This window comes from Cornus florida, unplaced genomic scaffold (assembly GCF_030987335.1).
Source record: "Cornus florida cultivar Cherokee Brave unplaced genomic scaffold, ASM3098733v1 CherokeeBrave_3.0.0_Hap2_Chr11, whole genome shotgun sequence".
Taxonomy (NCBI): Eukaryota; Viridiplantae; Streptophyta; class Magnoliopsida; order Cornales; family Cornaceae; genus Cornus; species Cornus florida.
In genome coordinates this window covers 91,483,861-91,504,040 of record NW_026775581.1, presented here as the reverse complement: position 1 = coordinate 91,504,040, position 20,180 = coordinate 91,483,861, and the positions used below count along the sequence as shown (strand labels likewise).

Genomic DNA, 20,180 nt, shown 5'->3' with positions numbered 1-20,180 from the left:
CTCTATATAAACCTTGTTAGTCTTTCAAGTTTATTCATGACTTTAAGGAAAATCAATTCTATATTTTGAGAAAGCCTTTTAGAGAGAGAAAAATTCAGAAAATCAAATCTAATTATTCTGAATTTATTTATAAGAGCACACGCATATATTCATGAGTGATTTAGTAGTGTTGTTCTTTATCTCATTGAAATTGGAGGTATATTGAAGATTCAGATATTCCGTATGAAGAGCATGATTTAATTCTTCTATACTGAGTTCAGATTTTGAAGAACAGAAGTAAAAGCGATTACACTTTGAAAGGGTTGGAGCGTTCGAGGAGTGTTGCCTGATCTACCTGCTACTCTTTTACAAATATCAAGCATAAGCCTGAGGTCAAGTTGTTGTTGGATGGGGAGTCGCAAAGTCAGAGGATTGTCAGCAATTGGTGTTTGGTAAAGCGATAGGGTGTGAGTTAGAGTCAAAGTTCGGTGTACTTTGTTTCAAACATAGTGGATCGGTTTACTTTGGACTGAATAGTCCACGAGGTTTTTCCCATGCAAACTGTTGACGTATTTTATCAACTGGGATTTCCTCACTGAAAATTCTGGTGCAATTTCTCTAAACTTAACTTGCTTTACTTTTCAGTATTTATATTTATGATTGTGGATGTTTAATTGATCAACTAATTTAATTAATAATAAATTGAGCAAGTTGACCTAATAATCAAATTTAGGTTAGTAAAAGAGTTAATCACAATTAAAATTAACTAACTAATTGTTTTCACACCCTACGTAACTCTATTTTCACATAACCTCAAGTGATTTTGGGTTTATCATTGATTCATCTAATATAACATACCCGTGCCTTTCACCAATATGCAAAATAATGACACAAAATTTCACTTGACCAAAGATTACCTGTCCATGGGGACTATAGCATTTGCTCGCCCGAGTATACCGAGGTTGATAAGCACCCATCGCAATTTCAGTGTCTCTAGTGCCTTCTAAGGAACGTTGGTTGATATTTGCAGACCCCAATATAACGTACTCATCATCCACTATCATTCCTTTTGAATGGACATAAATCATGAAGCGTCGATATTTTGTAGTGAGTTCCTGTATAAACAACACAATTAAAATTAATTGATTTGATTTGGAAGAATAACATTTAAATGGTAGTCAAAGCCTATAGAGGTAAGAGAATTGTACTTCAGGAGTTTTTGAGGCGAAAGGATTTCTATGATTTGAAGTGCTTTCCGTGTCTTGAGCCTCACGATTGCCAAGGCAGAAGAAATTCAGATAGTCTTGAGGTTCATATTTGTTGTCAAGCCCTACCTCTTGTAAAACCTTGTATATTTCTTCATACATCATTTGCATTGTATTATACTGCATAAATTAACAATATCACCAGGTTCATGAAAAGCGGCAAACAGCCCCCAAAATTTCCATATTGCTAAAGTATTTCCAAACACTGACGATTCAATTTTTGTGAATGAGACATTTATAATTTACTTAAAACTTAAAAGCTAATTAGATGTGCATATATATTGACTGAAAAAAAAAAAAAAATAAAAAAAATAAAATAAAAAGTATGTTTAGAATATGATATGCTACATATAGGCAGGAATTTAAGATGTAGAAATGTGTATTAAAACTTGCCCAATTAAAAAGTGCATTGAAAAATCAAATTTTATTTCTAAGAGTAATAGCTGGTACTGTAATGTTAATATATATATATATATATATATATATATATATATATATATATAAATGTTAAAAGTTATATTATTGGCCTGGGACCCACCACCACTTTTTGCCATCACAAATGACCAAGGGTCATTACAGAAACCATCAGTTCTTGCTCTCTGTTACGTCTCTCTCTGTCTCGCTGCTTTTCTTTTCTTTTTTTTTATTCTACTCAATTTAAGCTTGATTAATCTTCAATACTTAGTAATTTTAAGTGCCGTTTGCGGCAAATTGAAGCCCACGACGAGGTCTTCAAATCCATACCAGTAATTTCAACTTTTGGTCATTCTAGGAAGTCCGAAAATTGAGACCCATTTTGAGATGAAAATTGAGGGTTTTGCATAAAAGTGAGGTAGGAGTTCCTAATCCATAAGATTCTTGCTTCCTTGTGAATTATTCTTTATTAATTATAGTTAAACATGCTTAATTTGAGATTAATGCCTCTAAAATGATTTGGTTTTGTATATGGAATTCATGATTATGTGTATATGTGGATTTGTGTGAAAAACGTGCTTAAAATGTTGATTTTATATGCTGGTGTATTTGATAACTTGTTAAAACTTACTATGTGGAAAGCAAGTATACATGTTAATTTTTCATGCCTATGGTGTTAGTAACTTAATAGAAATTGTTAAATTGAAGCATGTTAAATTGTATACTATAAAAGTCTTTTATTTGTCATGACATTTGAGAAAGTATGTAATGTTCATGCATGTCATTGGGCATAAAAATGGGGAAAATTATTTTGAAATGAAAAAGGGAATTTTGGGGAAGAAGTTTTGATTAAAATGTTTTATGAAAACTCAGTTGCCGCGGGGGTACCAAAGGGCCAGTGTGTTAATATAACCTAGAGGGAATTAGGGAGATTGTCCTAGCGTGGTTGAGCTAGCTGGGTACAAAATGGAGCCGCAGGGGTACCAAGGGTCAGGGACACTAGCCAATCTTTCTCTCGTGTCGTTGCGGGATCACTAAAGGGCGTGTTATATTAACAGTTTGAAAGTGATGGATTTGAATGTTGAAAATGGGGAGTGACATCGGCATGCATTGCATTTCATAGCATCATATTATGTATGCTGAGATTGGATTTAATGTTGTACTTTCCCGACATAGTATGACCCCGATTCCTATTGTCCTATTCCTTGTTTGGATTCATGGGGACACAAGAGGTGTGTCTTAGGCACCACTTGCTGAACAATTTTGCTCACCCCTTTGTATTTAACATTTTTTTTCAGGAAACGGGAAAGAAGTGGCGGATGACGTTCCACCACAGGCCTAAATTGGATTAGAAGATTGTTTTGCTATTTTTGTATTTAAGTCCCATATTTTTTGTAAAATAATCTTAGTTTGTTATATTTGGTATAGAGATTTGTGAACTCTTATTATTGTAATTGTATTTATGGGCTGTAATTTTATTATAAGTGGTCTAAATGTTGTAAGACATGGACTTTAGATCTTAACCATGTATTGTTGGGACTGTAATCACGATATTTGGATTAAATGGTACGTGGATGCTCCACCGTGAGATGAACTATGTTGAGGCCTGATGAATGGATCAAAAGGGATGCCGGAATGTATTATTTGCATTTTTATGCATTTAAGCATGTTGTTATAGAATCCCTTTTAGCAGAAGTCATACCGATTTTTCTTTATAAATGGTATCAGTTTAAGTGTAATTACAGGTACAACAAAAGGTGTTTACTTTTCCCTTCCTTGAAGTCAATGACGGAGCCCGGATTTCAAGTGAGGGGGGCACACTGTCAAAAAAAAAAAATACAGAGTACACACACACACAATATATATATATATATATATATATATATATATATATATATATATATATATAACAATTATAAAATTCAAAAAGACAAAGAAGAAGAAAATTATTAAAATATAAAAGGAAAGAAAAATGAAATAACTTTAATAGGAAATAGTTAAAAAGTTTCAATTGAGGAAGAAAAACCAAGGAAATTTAAGGAATATGAAGAGTAAAAGAAAAAATAAAGAAAAAATAAGAATATAATTTTAGGAACTACAAATTTGAGGAGGGCACTATATAAATTTTTTCATACATATGAAATTTTTTTTAAAAATTACCACATATATTATAGGTTGCTGACCAACTCAGGGGGGCACGTGCCCCCTCCTAGGCCTTCATTAGCTCCGTCCCTACTTGAAGTTGATGGTACACTTCTTTGGAATAAAAAGAGCATTGAATTGTTTCTAATTAGCCAATTCAGTCTCAACAGAATTATGGGCCCGGGAAATTTTGATTGTTCCACTGTATTAACATTAGCATATGGAGGTATGGGATACAAATCCATCATCAGTAACGAATGAAGCCATTAGATAAAGTGGGAGTCATTGCTAAAATGGACATAAAATCAGATTATAATTCCATACTAATGTAGATTAAGAACTGGTTTTATTTTTAATTTTTTTTTATTAATATCTTTATGTTTTATATATATGTATAATATTATTTGAAAAATTAATGAAGAATTCATTCTTCTCTCTTCTTATCCTTCTCCTTATTCTATTATTCTTTATTTCTTCCTTCTACATGTAAGTTTCAGACTTGTACCCATCTTTTGTTCAACCAAAAGATTGCTTGATTTGTGGTGTCCTTTCATTTAATTTTATAAATTTTAAAATATTTATGTGCCGTGGTGTGTAGGAAGCATTTCTTTTTAAGAATTTCACATTTAATGTATATTTACCATTCAGCACTGTTCCATTGCTAAGTTTGTTTTATCCCTATTAAAGCAATGTATGTGGGTAATTATGTGTTCGTCTAGGAATTAACTGCTCGATTCATTCTCCAAGAGAGGTTAAGAAACCCCAGACAATCCTGTGGTTGCATCTAACATTCTATGGTGGTCTCATTCTCAATGATTACAAAAATGAGATGTGAAAGATGATGCAGTGATTCAATCTTCTGGGGAGTTCTAAATACTTCTTTAGCTATTATTGCTTATGAGGATGATTAAAAATAAACATTTGCACAAATCCTAAACTATTACAATATAAGAACTTGAGTTAAACCTTTTTCAGATTAATATTATATAATCTGGTATGATAACTGTTCAATTTATTTTCACATAAAGCAATCGAAAAAGTAGTTAAAGTGTACCTGCCAATAGAGAATTTGTTGAGTAACACAACTTGTAGGATCACCCTCTGGCCACATTGGGATGACAATATAGGCTGAAAACCTCTCGTCTGCTCTAATTTTGTTAGCAATTTTGAGAGCAATTTCCATCGGAATTAAATTGTTTGCACCTGCATATGCAAATGGAGTATTTTAATCATCAATCAGTTACACTGACTTTGTGAGAGAGAAAAACTTAGATTCTTAGAACAGAGCGTGTAAAGAGGACAGGAAGGAGTTCCTCACCCAAGTCTTGGTGATTAGTCCAGTTATATGACGACCCAAGGAAGTACTGGTTCTCAATATAAATGAAATGTTTGGCATCACGAATTGCCTTTACATATGCTGTATGGATACTCATGTCTATCAGTACATTCTTACCACATACCAGGTTCTGTTACAAATTAACAATGCACATAGAAATTAGCTAATTAACCATCTTATAAATAAGAATGATTCTACAATCATTAAAAAATAATAATAAAAGAAACTAAAAACCCCCAAATTGTTTCTGACCATTTCTGTTGCATCTTTTGGGTCTTCTGGAAACCCCTTAACCGAGTTGGAGTCAATTGAACGAAAAACCTAAAGTTTTGAGGAAATTAGTCAAGTAAACTAGACTAGTAAAAGTAAAACGAGTATTGAATTAGAACATCTACTAACATATTTTTTTGAAAAAACTAACATACCTGGACATGCCAAGCCTCAGGATCATCCTCTCTCAGGCGAAGCACATCGTCCATTCCTAAGATATCAGAAATACTTTCAGTTTTAAGTAATGAATCATTATGTGATGATACTATTACTTTTCGTAGTCCACTAGGTATTGAGGCCTTTAACCAACGCTGCTCAAAGTTGTTGAGGATATCATATGCTGCCGGACCATCAATTCGGCAGTGTAAATCATGCCACGGTTGTCTTGGACAACCAACAGCAGGCTTCTGTTCAAGTAGCAACACAAATTTGAGGAGAAGAAAATTGAAAGAGTAAACAATTATTTTCACATTTACTAAAGTGGTTGAGGCAAAAACTTCCTTTTAAAAAAAAAAATTCTCGTCTTTTTCAATGTTTTTCTTTTTTTTGTTAGTAAATGAGCATATTATTAGAAGAACCAACAAGGCCAAGCTAGACCAACAGAGTACATCGAAAGAAAGAAAGAAACTTACAAACACAGCCTAAGAGAAAGCTTAGAACAACATCTAATGAAACCACCAAACTAGAATAAAACCCAGCAAACTAGAAGAAAGCTAAACAACTGCCAAAACAACATCTAACGAAAATCAAGCCTCAATCAGTAGCAGCATTTTAGAAATCAAACTCAGCTTCAGTAAACACAAGTCCAGCAGCATTGCTCCAGTAACTGAACTGAGAGAACCAGGGTAGCAAACTGCCATCGAAAGCCAAGAAACCCGGAGACATCAATAAAAAATAGACTCTGGAAGTTGCCAGACCAGTTGAATGTGCTTATTTGTAGTAGTAGCAGGAAACCCATTCAGAGAAGAAATCCTTAATCTCGCAGCATTAGAAATCTTGGAGATAAAAGCAATCATGAGTAAAGAATCTATTGTTCCTTTCAATCCAAATATAATAGACAGGAGTAAGAGAAAAGTAGTTTCAAGATAATAGCTCTGAGAGTGATCCCTTTAAAGGATGTATATGAGCCCAATTGACTACACTGCTCCAAGAATGAAGATTGAGATGATGAACTTGGAAGTCACATTTAGAGAGAACAAAATACCATACCATAAATGTAGAGGAGTGTTATGAAATAAGGATCGAATAGGAGTGTATGAGAACAAGAGAAAAATAATAACAAGATAATAAATAGGCACACACAAACGAGATAAGGATTTATACATGGTTCACCCTCACAAATAGGGTTACGTTTGACGATGATGATTCGTATCACTATAAAGAAGAAGATTACAAACTGAAGAACGTTTTGGTTCTTCCTCACAATAATCTCTCTTCTCACACCACTCACTCACCAATAAAGAAGACTCACTCAACACTCAAGAAATACCCTAAATAGTATATGGTTTACACAAAGAGAAAAACCCAGCCAAATACAAACTTCAACTCTCTCTTGAAGATTGTACACACAAAATTTTTTTCTCACACACACAAAACCAATATACTCTCTTGATCCAAATATTGTCTTACTCTTAGATGCCTCTCGGATGACTTTCATCAAATGTGTGCAAGGCTATATATAGCCCAAAAATACTTGGTGTCCAAGTATATTTCAAAGCTTCATTTGGAAGCCAAATGACACTTGCTGCCCAAGAATTATTCTTGTTGCCCAAGAATTTCAAAGCTTCCAAAGGAAGCTAATTTGGAAGCTTCACCATCACACTTCTTTAGCCAAAAGATTTTTGCCATGTCATAAATGAGTTTTAGACATATTTCTAACAAATCTCCACCTTGACTAAAATTCTCCACCTTGGCAAAAATTTCGAATAAGCCACAAAACTCCATCCTTAGAAAAATTTCTCTGCCTTAGCAGAAAAGATAAGACAACATCATAAAGAGTCTTTCTTCAACACAATGTGAGTAATAAAAATAATGCCATCATCATCTCCAACCCACGCATGTCTTGCGCAGCCACAAGCATACCTTTAGTATTTCTGTCAAACTTTAAACGCTTATCAAAGACACCCTCAAAAATTCCAAGCTTGACATCTCCTTCAGCAACCTTCTCCAACCGCCCACTAACCACCGGTTGGTAATAAAAAGTCATCTTCTCACCCTTGTGGAGAATAGGACATCCTTGACTTTTCCTTGCATCTCTATTGTGACCAACTACTTGCTTCCCACACATCTTAATGGCACTCGAATGGACTTTCTCATTGCCACTAAGATTATTGCAATTCAATATCACACCTGTCCTCATGGGTTTGCCTCCCTGTAAGGACTGCTGCAATTTCGGTTGCCATCTGAAAACGAATTTCTTTCTCCCACCATGTTGTGTAGTCCCCTCACAACCCTTTTGAGAACCAGGATCGTAACTCCTCTTTCTATCTTTTCCTTTACCAATCTCTTGCTGAGTGAGCAGGCCCGCATCTTAATGCTCCAAAGACTGAAACTAATCTTGCCATTAAATTTCCCAATCTCGTATTTTGTTGACATCTCAAAAAACTCCCCAAAAAATTTCTCGGTGAATAATACCGAATTTGTGAACAGTACCCGAATAGTATCTGTACACAATATACGAACCGAGAGCTCTGATACCAGTTTGTTATGTAATAAGGATCGAATAAGAGTTTATGAGAACAAGAGAACAATAATGACAAGAAAATAAATAGGCACACACAAACGAGATAAGGATTTATACGTGGTTCACCCTTACAAATAGGATTACGTTCACGGACGATGATGATTCGTATCACAATAAAGAAGAAGATTATAAATTGAAGAACGTTTTGGTTCTTCCTCACAATAATCTCTCTTCTCACACCATTTACTCACCAACAAAGAAGACTCACTCAACACTCAAGAAATACCCCAAATAGTATATGGTTTACACAAAGAGAAAAACCCACCCAAATACAAACTTCAACTCTCTCTTGAAGATTGTACACACAAAAGGATTTTCTCACACACACAAAACCAATATACTCTCTTGATCCGAATATTGTCTTACTCTTGGATGCCTCTCGGATGCCTTTCATCAAATGTGTGCAAGGCTATATATAACCCCAAAATACTTGGTGTCCAAGTATATTTCAAAGCTTCATTTGGAAGCCAAATGACACTAGTTGCCCAAGAATCATTCTTGTTGCCCAAGAATTTCAAAGCTTCCAAAGGAAGCTAATTTGGAAGCTTCACCATCATACTTCTTTAGCCAAAAGATTTTTGCCATGTCATAAATGAATTTTAGACATATTTCTAATAAGGAGCAAGAGAAGAAAAGGTGATTATGATCATCTATAAAAGTGACAAGACATAGAGAATATAATGCCATGATTAAACACGTGATCCTGAGTACTGAGCTTTAAAAGTATTGCCAACCACAAGATGAAACTAAATATGGGAATATGCCTAGGAAACCATAAGCATTTTCCATGCAGAAGAAGTAGAAAAGGATCATGTAGAAGGAATCCATTTAATAAACCCAAGGGGTTGGCTTAGGTGGGTAAGAACTTGGCCCTGGTGCCTCAAGAAATATCATGTCTCAGGTTCGATTCCTTTTGGGTGCAAATAATTCCTTGTTTGGGAGAGGGGGTCATGTCTAAGGTTCGATTCCTCTTGGGTGCCATCTCCCAAACAAGGAATTGTTTGCACCATCTCCATTGCACATTGTATAGAATATCCTTAACTCTTTGGCAGTTCTAGGCATCCCAGATTTCTATTTCCATATAGCTGATGTATAGAACCAAATGGCAGCCAATAATCATGACTTTTTCATTTTCTTTTTGGCCAAACATTGGAAAATAAACTAAAACCAAAAAAAAAAAAAAAAAAAAAAAAAAATATTGGTAAACACCCATCCCTTTTAATCTCGTGTGTTAATTCTTAAGTTACTGACTGTTATGACTGAGGTTTCTTAACACATAAAACAGACTATCAAATCAACAAGATTAAACTGAACAATTTGGAAACAGATAAATTTCTCTTCAATATCAAACACATGGAATATTAATTATTATTCGAAGAAGCTAGCAATAATTATACAACTAATATTATAGTCAATTATTAGGAAAGCCTCAAGTAAATTTTCAAATAATTGCAAATCCTTTGTACATGCAATAGGGAGTATGCCCTTTGCATGTTTCATAGTTAGCATAATCATGCATTATACTGATGGAGCTTATTAGATACATCAGAACTAGATAAAAGAGAAGAATAAAAAAAGAAAAGAGAAAGAGCAACTGAATAAAATCCAACAGTGATAAAGAACATTGATAAAATGATTACCTTGAAAGTAAGATTATGGTAGTCATCTTTGTGCACAGTTTGTAATGTGCTTAAAATAGGGTGTTTTGGAGTATCATATCGACCCATCGCTAGATCGAGACCTCCAAGAAATGCTATGATCTTTCTCTTGCCATGACCTGCATCAGCATCCACAATCACAGTTTTCTGGTGATGGCTGTAGATTTTTCCTAATTCCTGATAACAGAAAATCAACAAGAAAGGTTCATAGATAGCAGATACTAAATCTGGAAATTATAGATATACTACTATATATCAAGGAACGCCTTTAGGGCAAACAATTAAGTTTAGTGCAGGTGAAAATTAAGCTACCAACATCAAAACAAGTTCTGTTTTAGTAAATTCCAAATTTTTATTTAAACAGGCATCTTGGTAACAAACTATAAGTAATGCAATTAAATAAAGTATAAGTCTCTGCGCTACTGTAGTGTACCAAATTGAAAAAGGAACTAACATGAATACAACATACAATAAGATGAGTCAAACTTTTCTCAGCTTATGGTATGTGATGACCAAGTTTTATTATTATTATTTTTTCCTTTTATATTTATTTTTAATTGCATTTTGTTATGTTGTGGGGTCTAGGTTGACTAATTGATGAGATATGTGTGGATGAGAATGTGTGTGATATGTACATGTGTGTATAGAGAGAGAAAGTGTAAAATAAGCCAAAATCCTCTCATTTCTCCTACTCCACCGACGCTCTCTCTTCTCTATCCCATTCTTTTTCTTTCTTTTTTTCATTTTATTTCAACCATTTTTCCACCATTTCACCTCCAACTTTTGAGGTTTTGAGCTTTCCATAAAAGGGAAGTTGACGGGGACTAGGAGAGGAACAAAACCCCTCAATCAATTTTGGATTTGGAGCATATTTTTCCTTTGGAGTAGCTAGGGTTTGCTTCTAGCTTGAGGTAGGGATGTATCATGCTTATAACCTAGGAGTTCTTGGAATTTTATGATCATTGTGTGAGTTATGTATACACTTGTGTGTGTGGGTTGGATTAGAGAGCTTATATAATGATTAATTACATGTCCATAATGTTTTATTGAGTTCTTATGTTAATTTTCATGTGTAACATGTTATTTGTTTCATTTTTGATATTATTGATGTTTATTAAAGTGTTAGATTTTAGTGTGTACAATTACTTGCAATTAAAGTGCCTTACATATTGTGATTGTTCATGAAATTATAATGTTTTTGTTACCTTATGAGGGTTAACTTTGAAGATATATATTTCTATGATGATATTAAACTTTTATATACTTGAAATTTGATATAATAACAACATGAAATCACATGACTTCAAAATGCCCAATTTGTTGACATTGCATCAAAGAGTGTGCCATTATAGTGATTTGGACAATAGGACATGGATTGTGTGATTAGTATAATTTATGTGCGCATGAGAAGTGCAATTTGGGCATATCATGGTATATGGATTATTTTTTGGGCTTGTTTGTTGATTTTGGGAAATACTCAGGGGTTGTTACTTTGAGAATGCGAAGGTTTGGTGCTCACGGGCGAAACATGAGTTTCCCCACTTTATATTGGCTAATCAGTTAGTTTCCGGCGGACTAGTAATCCAAGAACGACTATTTTTATTTAGGCGCATAGCATGTCTATGTGACCGGTAGTGTAGGTGTGTTCTGAGTTATCTCATTACTTGATTTCAACTTTTATTTTCAAGTTGGCATTTATGTGTTATTGCAACTTATGGATTTATGTACATTACACTATATAATTTATGCTTGTCTTAATAAACGGATTAATATTATTTATGCTACACTAAGATGTTCCTATTCAGTTTTCCCTTGAGACTAGACATTAGGGAGCATGTCCCTTGTATTATATGGCCATGCAATGTTTGTAAAATTTTAAGAAACCTAGTTTATATTCATGAAACATTCCTACGTATGAAGCAATTCGTTACTCGCCCCGTTGATTCTTATATTTTTCAGGAAAGGGCATTGCCCAAGAGGAGGTTCCTCATCCCTAGCTTGATTGGGACCATGACAACATTTTCGAGCTATTTGTGATAATTGTGACATCCATTGTGTAGCTTACTTTTGGACTTATATTTTGACTCAACGTGTATGTGGATAATGTATTTGATGACACATGTTTGTAATATTCTTTTAGAGGAGGGAAATTGTAATGACCCATTCCACCACATGGTATGATATTGTCCGCTTTGGGCCTGAGCCCTCACGGTTTTGCTTTTGAGCTTTACCCCAAAAGGCCTCATACCAATTGGAGATGACACACTTACATATAAGCACTTCACCTTTCCTCTACCTAGGTGATGTGGGACTGTGCACCCATAGCTCGCCAGTGTGGTAGCCTAACAGTGTCTCTCGCACCCGCCCACGGCACACCCGCCCACAAGGTCATCATAATCCACCCCCCTTGGAGGCCCGACGTCCTCGTCGGCACACTTCCGGCTGAGTTAGGCTCTGATACCATTTGTAACGACCCACTCCACCACATGGTATGATATTGTCCGCTTTGGGTCTGAGCCCGCACGGTTTTGCTCTTGGGCTTCATCCCAAAAGGCCTTGTACCAATTGGAAATGACACACTTACATATAAGCACTTCACCTCTTCTCTACCCAGGCGATGTGGGACTATGCACCCACAGCTCGCCAGTGTAGTAGCCTGACAGTGTCTCTCGCACCCGCCCATAAGGTCATCACAATCCACCCCCCTTTGAGGCCCGACGTCCCCGTCGGTACACTTCCGACTGAGTCAGGCTCTGATACCAATTGTAACGACCCACTCCACCACATGGTATGATATTGTCCGCTTTGCGCCTGAGCCCGCACTGTTTTGCTTTTGGGCTTCACCTCCAATTGGTATGAGGCCTTTTGGGGTGAAACCCAAGAGCAAAATCGTACGGGCTCAGGCCCAAAGCGGATAATATCATACCATGTGGTGGAGTGGGTCGTTACAGTTGGTATCAGAGCCTGACTCAGCCGGAAGTGTGCCGACGGGGACGTCGGGCCTCCAAGGGGGGTGGATTGTGATGACCTTGTGGGCGAGTGTGCCGTGGGCAGGTGCGAGAGACACTTTCAGGCTACCACACTGGCGAGTTGTGGGTGCACAGTCCCACATCGCCTGGGTAGAGAAAAGGTGAAGTGCTTATATGTAAGTGTGTTATCTCCAATTGGTACGAGGCCTTTTGGGGTGAAGCCCAAGAGCAAAACCGTACGGGCTCAGACCCAAAGCGGACAATATCATACCATGTGGTGGAGTGGGTCGTTACAGAAATGATTTAGGAACTCACCCATTTATCTTTTGGAGTTCTTATAGAATTACCTCTTTTATTTCTTCTCAAGTAATCTCATAACATTAATCCTCATTTCTCACTTTATGGAATGTAATGAGGCTATGGTGGCCATGACTTATGTGATGAGATTGAACAATTATTGCATGATGTATTTAAATGGGTTCACTTAAATAGTCTAATGTATATTGTTAATTAAATATTTAAGCATATTATTATTATTACTATTATTTTTGTTTTTATTTTCATGAAACCCATTATCAGTATATAGTTTGTTTATATGTATCCAAGTTAGATTCATATCATTAATGAGGCTTTGAAATGATTAGGTGTTATTATGATATAATTGATTTGTTGTCATTTGCAAGTAAACTGACTTTGGCATCGCTACTGTGTACGACCACTCCTCCCATGTGGTCGTCCAAATTGTCCTAGAGCAACTATATGTTGCACGGTGTTGAGGATCACCTTCTTTATATATATATATATATATACATATTATTTTTATTTTACTTTTATTCTTATTATTATTTTTGAATGGTCTACTTAGGTCATTGACGGGTAAATAGTGGGGACAATATTATTACATGGGTATTCACCTATAAATGAATGACTTCGATTTTTCTCTAATTAATTATTTATCTATTTAATTATTTAATTATTTATCTATTTAATTATTTCTTCTCGAACCGAGTCATGGGATATGGGACGTGACATGGTAAGACATATCAAATTAGTTTAGCTATACTTCACTCAATGTTAAATAACATGATTTGTTTAACCATTACCACCCAGTGTGGTACATGATTTGTTAAATAGCATGATTTGTTATTCTCTCTTTCCTCTGTTTTTTTTGTTATTTCTGGTAGGTATATGGTTTTCAATATACACATGGCAGTAAAGATATCCCCCACACCTTGTCTCTCAGTGACTTTCCTATAGCGGAGTGATCATGTTCTTCCAGCAACCCGTCTACAAGAATTGAGGAGTAAGGCTGGAATCTATAACAAGTGGATGCGGAGTCTAGACTGAGGTGTTCAGCAATTAGTTATTGGCAAAGTGTAGTGGGTGTGAGTCTGAGAAAGGGTGGTGTACTTTGCTTTGAGATAGATTGTTTTGTCTGAGACCATAGGTATTACTATTAGAAGATAGTTACAAAATTGTACAAACTGATGCCTCAGTCAACAGGATGGGTTGGAATTTTAATTATGGAAGAACCTTTATCCCACGATTAGGACAACTAGTAGGACCCTGTATAGCTGAATATATATATTTTTGTATATTCTACTTTTTCAGGAACTCGTTAGAGGAACTTGGTAGCAAAATGTAGAAGATTTTGCAATGCCTCAGAACACACGGAAAGAAGGGGCAACACAACATTAACAAGATATTTGTACTTTTTACCTGCTTTCTGACGATGCTATGTGCATTTCCAAAAGAACGGCGGCAAGGTAGCACTTTCACTAAAGAATGTTTGAAAAAAACACAAGTCTCCTCATCATGGGTATGCATTTTTCCCTCCTACATATTTAAAAGCAATAATACCAATAAAAAACTTCTTACTTAAAAGATTGAGCTGCACAGAAGTAGAAGGTTGATGAAGAAATGGCATTTAACGAATAGAGCTCCACAACAAGTGTAATTTAAACTTAATAAAATTAACAAAACATTAAAACTGAAACACCACGATAAAAAGCATTATAAAAGGCCTCAAAGGACAATTACCAAGTCTTGACAATTACCAAGGATAATAAGATTTAACAAAATAATAAATATAAGAAGTTAATATTGATTGATAATATTTTCATTTATTACCTATGCAATTGTCATCAGTGAATTTTTATATTCAGTAAGATTTTCATATAAATCGAAGCAAAAAATTGTGTAAATTTAAGTAACACAATTAAACAAAGCAAATTCAAATGTGCGTCTATGCTTTAGTGTATCCCTTGTTCCATTTACAGTGACCACTATTAAAAAATTTCCAACAAGCCTATTTCAGTTAGGAATCTACAAACCTAGAAAGTTCATGCTTAGAATAATTAAAAAGTAATAAATGAAACTTTTTGTTTTATTGTGAACTTGAATTATTTTCAGTTAGGTTCTCCAAATATAAAAATAAAAAGCTAATTGATAATTGAACAAAACCAAATTAATATTAAAATCACGCTTTACAATATCGGTCTTCACATTTTTCTAATTGTGGTATACAAGGATGGTTTATTTAGGGTTTTCTTGTTGGAAAATAAATTTGATTTTAGAATTTTAGTATTTAATTAGTCATTTCAAGTATTGTGCATTTAGTATGTTAGTGGGTATAAATTGTCTCAATGAGAATTAGTATATGAGAGTTAGTGTGATGGTGAAGATTATGTAAAACCAAGGATTGTGAGAGTTGAGATAAATTGATTATTTTAGTGAGAGTTATACTTACTAAATATCATGTTAGTGGGAATAATAGGTGTAATTAGAAATTTAAATATAATGATTACACATATGTTTGTGAGGCCTATATAATCATGTATTGCAGTCATTCTAGAATGAGAATAAGTTGGAGAAGAAGATGAAATGGTATGAGTAGAATATAGTATATTTCTTAGTGTTCCTTTCCTCAACTCCTCTTCCATATTATTGTGTTGTGTATGCTTCTAGTCTATCCACTTGCTTTCAACGAAGTGGTATCAAAGCGAAAATCAACAAAGTGGTATTAAAGAAAAAGCCAACAACATGCTTGCTTAGAGATTGTGATCCTTCATTAAGAAAGAATATTTGGATGTGATCGGTGTAGCATATGAACAGAGAGGATTAAATATGAAGATACAGAGTTTCCACCAAATCAGAGAGAGATTAATGGGAACTAAAGATTAAAAGTGTGGGGGCAATTTTAGAATTTTAAATTTCTATATATACAAAACAAAAATATAAGAAAATTGACGGGGGTAAGTGTTGGGGTAATATAAAATTCTATATATGTAAAATGAAAATATTAAAAAAATTGAAGGGAGGTGGGGGAAGCACCATGTAGATCCATCAGTGGCCTTTGGGTTCAGACCCAAATCCATATTTTCACGTTTGATGGCCCAATACTTCCCTTCCATTCTTTCTTATTATTTGGTAGGTAATGATAACTCGCCATATCATAATGATAACTCATATCTATGTCATTGGCATTTTTCAATAGTTTTTAACATATATAAGTGCAGAGGCATAAAAATTTAATAAACAATGGAAAGGCCATATGAACACAGCCATTTAATTTTACTTGTTCTTTCAACCATGTTATGATAACTAAGCATTTGCTTTGTAAATAACCTAATCATGCACCTAAGAATTAAATCTAATGAATATGAGATATTTGCATTCTGTAATTTGTGCCATCCCAAGTGATAATTCAAGGATGAACATGAGAAAAAAGATAGCACACTATCTAATTTCAAAATATACTAATAATTTACTAAACATATGTAGAACCCAGATCGAATAAGCTACTAATTTACCAAACAAATGTGTAACTTGTAAATAAAAAAAATAAAAAAATAAATCAATAGTTTCTTACCCTTATGTGACCGAAAATCCTTAACGAAGATGGATCATCCCATAAAAGGAGCAGCACTTTGACACCTTTCTCTTGTGCCTTGGTTTTAAGAAGGTCTCCTAAATTGCAATCTGTTGCATTGTCCTTGCCCCGGACAAGTCTAACTTTATGGTACACAGACCAGCCTGTAATGTATACCAAATGGCGGGCCTGACTTATTGCATCAGAGATGTCGCGCCAACAATCACCATGTTCATACTGAATACCATGTTCAAGATTCAAATTTGGAAGGCAACCCTCATCAGGGACATGGGTATCTTGATAAAGTGTAACCTTTCCACCTTTCCTAAGCGGAAAATAGGCATCTGGAACCCCAACATGGTCCCAGGCCACTTTATCAATGGGAGTGTATTGGATTGATATGATCAAGACACTTTCAGGCTCATATGGCTTCCCACTCGAATTAATGAGTGGGAAGGTACCTTCAACTTTTATGCCTGAATATATTTGCTCCACCGGTACCATAGCAACGCCGATGGTTTCAGAACCCACAAGCTTTTTGTTTTTAACAACAAAGAGCACCTCTGCAGCATAGTGAGCAACAGGAAGACAGAAGTGCTGCATCCAAACCGGGTTCTCTTCGTCATTTTTGACAAAAGTTTTCCCAATAACAGCATTGGATACTGAAATTGTAACATATGGATCAGTTTTCATCCCGTGAGGGATGCGGTTTTCACTTGTGGGGATGTGCTTTTCAATTTTGCTGCTGACTCCGGCAACCTTCTTCCCGAATCTCTTGGCCTTGAATACTGAACTTGTAACATGTGAATTAGTTGCTATCTTTTGAGGGATGTGTTTTTCAATTTTGCAGCTCAATCCGGAAAACATCTTCCCGAATTTCTCCAAAGACAAATCATTTTTAGGAAGGTTCTTAGCCTCTTCGACCCAAATATCTAAATTCCCATGTAATAGCAAAACCTTGAGAGACCCGTCCGAGGTCTTAAATGGCACATGCTGTACACCCTGAGCATGCAGCGAGCCTTCGGAGAACAATTTAGCCATAAAAGAAGACCAAACACTCCTCACCACTTGAATTTTTTTTTTGGAAATACGCTGATGTATGAAACTATATCAAACAAGCAGAGTACAACCAAGAGATTGCTCTTAAAACAACAATAACAGATTTTAAATCAAAAAGAATGACGGGTACCCATTTCCTGTAGACACTGAATTGAGTTTAGGTAGCTCGTAGAAGGCGGGAAATGATCGATCACACTTCAAATTGAAACAAAACAACCCAGGTGACTAAACTAAATTGATGACAATCTTTTAGGGATGTCAACGGGATTGGAATGAAGGGTATAAGCTTATCTGATAGGTTTGAATGGATGAGAGAATATGGGAATGGAAAATGTAGGTAATGTGGGTATGAAGAATGTAGATACTTAATGAGGATGGAGTTGAATGTGAATGATAATGAACTGAAAATTTCCATTTATAAAGGTCCTATCAAGTGAGCTGGTCTATGAATATTCAAATGGAAAATCGATCTGTATAGAAGAAACGAAGACTCAACCAAGTCAGTCAACTACAGAGTCGTCGATGAGAGAGACGGACATAAATTAACTACAGAGAGACCATGGCAAGTCCGTAGATGAGAGAGACAGATGCCGCAACGCGCTTTCTTACTTGAATTTTCTTCTTTCTCTTACTTGAATTTGCTTTCTAATTAACGCGGGAAAGAGACATCAAAACTAACAATGGATAACAATGTTGGAAGATTAATCTAGACTTGTCTAGATTCATTTAAGAAGACCAAGTGATACTTGGAAAGGTGCAAAGAATCTCATAATAATTGCTAGTACATGGAATATTTTAATTTATATAAAATATTTTGACTCATCGTGTGGTTCATTACATATATTAAATTTATGTACTAGAAGTATCCATTGAGTCATGTAAGTGTATTTTCAACACACAAACAATTGAGCAATACAAGATAAAGAATTCAGCTTTATAGAAGTGAGTGTTTCTGAATTGTGTGTTTACTAATTCAGTTGAATATATGTGAGTGTATCCCATTTGTGTTCATTTGCCCACCAACTCCAACAAAGTGGTATCAGAGCCTTGTTACAAGATCGGCAAAGAAAAATGGCGTCTAACAACATATTGTACCCCAACTTCCCAAGTTTAGTGGGAAGAATTACAATCAGTGGAGTATACAAATAAAGGTGTTGTATGGATCCCAAGATTTATGGGAAATTGTTGAAAACGGTTTTGAAGAACCGGAGAATCAAGCGGGGCTGAGTCAAGCACAACTCAATGAGTTGAAGGAGAATCGAAAGAAGGACAGGAAGGCGTTGTTCTTCATTTATCAAGTAATTGATGAAGTAATTTTTGAAAGAATCTCGACAGCCATTTCAGCAAAGCAAGCGTGGGATACGTTACAGGCCACTTATAAGGGTGACGATAAAGTTAAAGTGGTTAGATTGTAAGCTTTTCGAGTTGAATTCGATATGATTAAGATAAAAGATTCTAAAGTGTAGAAGAATACTTTAATCGTATTCTTTCGATCACTAACCAATTGAAGGTGAATGGAGAAGATATTCAAGATCAAAGAATTGTTGAAAACATCCTCCGAAGTATTTTTATTTTTATTTTATTTAAATTCTATATATCTCTGGGATTGTTGAGCTTATACTATCTTCAGTTACACGCAATTGAACTTCTCCAGTCATTCTTTTTGGTTTGCCCTTGTGCCAGGACAATCAATTCATCGATATGTTCTACCAAGCATTGCTGAAAGGGAATCAATCATGACTACATAAAACTGCCGCGACTTTATCGGTAGATTTCTGTGAGTACCCTATGAGAAGTTAGCAGTTCTGTATATAAGCTCTTTACTTGGTCCATGTGGAGCAAAGTTTCGCAGTTTCTCAGTTATCCTTAGGGTTGCACCCATAGAAAATTCGAACACATCGTTGTAGCAATTGAAGAGTTGAAAGATTTGTCAACTTTGTCAGTGAATAACTTGATGGGATCACTCTAATCTCATGAGTTTCGATTAAAGAATTTTGATTCAACGCCTCTAGAACAAGCATTTCATGCTCAAACTTCTTTTAGAGAAGGTTTGAGAGGAATAAGAAGTGATCGAGGTGGCCGAGGAAGAAGAAGAAAAAGTGAAGGAAGAACTTTTGAGTCTAAGGAAAATGCTAATTTTTCTCTTAATAAAGGAAGAGGAAGAGGAATGAATAGAGGTCGAGGCCGAGGCCGAGGTCTAAGCAAAGGACAAGATAGAGGTCACGGTGACTTATATCATCTCCAGTGTTTCAATTGTGGAAAATTGGGGCATTTTCAAGCAGATTGTTGGTTCAAAAAGAATGATAATGAAGCAAACAACAGTTCGACATTCATACACAAGGAGGAAGAAAAAGAAGAAGGAGTTTTCATGTTGGCTTGCAATACACAAGAAGAAGTTTTAGAAAATATATGGTATATCAACAGTGGTTGCAGCAATCACGTTACTGGAGATAAGAACGCCTTTGTAAATTTGG

At 35.3% G+C, this 20,180-nt stretch overlaps 1 protein-coding gene and 1 long non-coding RNA gene across 2 annotated transcripts in view; one reads left to right on the top strand and one right to left on the bottom strand.

Annotated features, from left to right (window-relative positions):
- LOC132283670 (phospholipase D gamma 1-like) overlaps positions 1–18,144 on the bottom strand; it is a 28,796-nt gene extending 10,652 nt beyond the window's left edge. Inside the window, exons 1-9 of the mRNA XM_059785671.1 lie at positions 16,648–18,144; positions 14,496–14,612; positions 9,790–9,984; positions 5,562–5,813; positions 5,389–5,457; positions 5,119–5,266; positions 4,855–5,003; positions 1,188–1,364; positions 897–1,094 (exon numbers count right to left, since the gene is read on the bottom strand). Of these exons, the coding sequence (XP_059641654.1) occupies positions 897–1,094; positions 1,188–1,364; positions 4,855–5,003; positions 5,119–5,266; positions 5,389–5,457; positions 5,562–5,813; positions 9,790–9,984; positions 14,496–14,612; positions 16,648–17,688 (2,346 nt within the window). The 5' untranslated portion in view covers positions 17,689–18,144. The remainder of the gene's footprint in view (positions 1–896; positions 1,095–1,187; positions 1,365–4,854; positions 5,004–5,118; positions 5,267–5,388; positions 5,458–5,561; positions 5,814–9,789; positions 9,985–14,495; positions 14,613–16,647) is intronic.
- LOC132283671 (uncharacterized) lies at positions 1,743–3,639 on the top strand. The gene is made up of 2 exons (XR_009472077.1): positions 1,743–2,076; positions 2,957–3,639. It is a non-coding gene; the product is annotated as an uncharacterized LOC132283671 (long non-coding RNA).
- Positions 18,145–20,180: the final 2,036 nt, after the last annotated feature.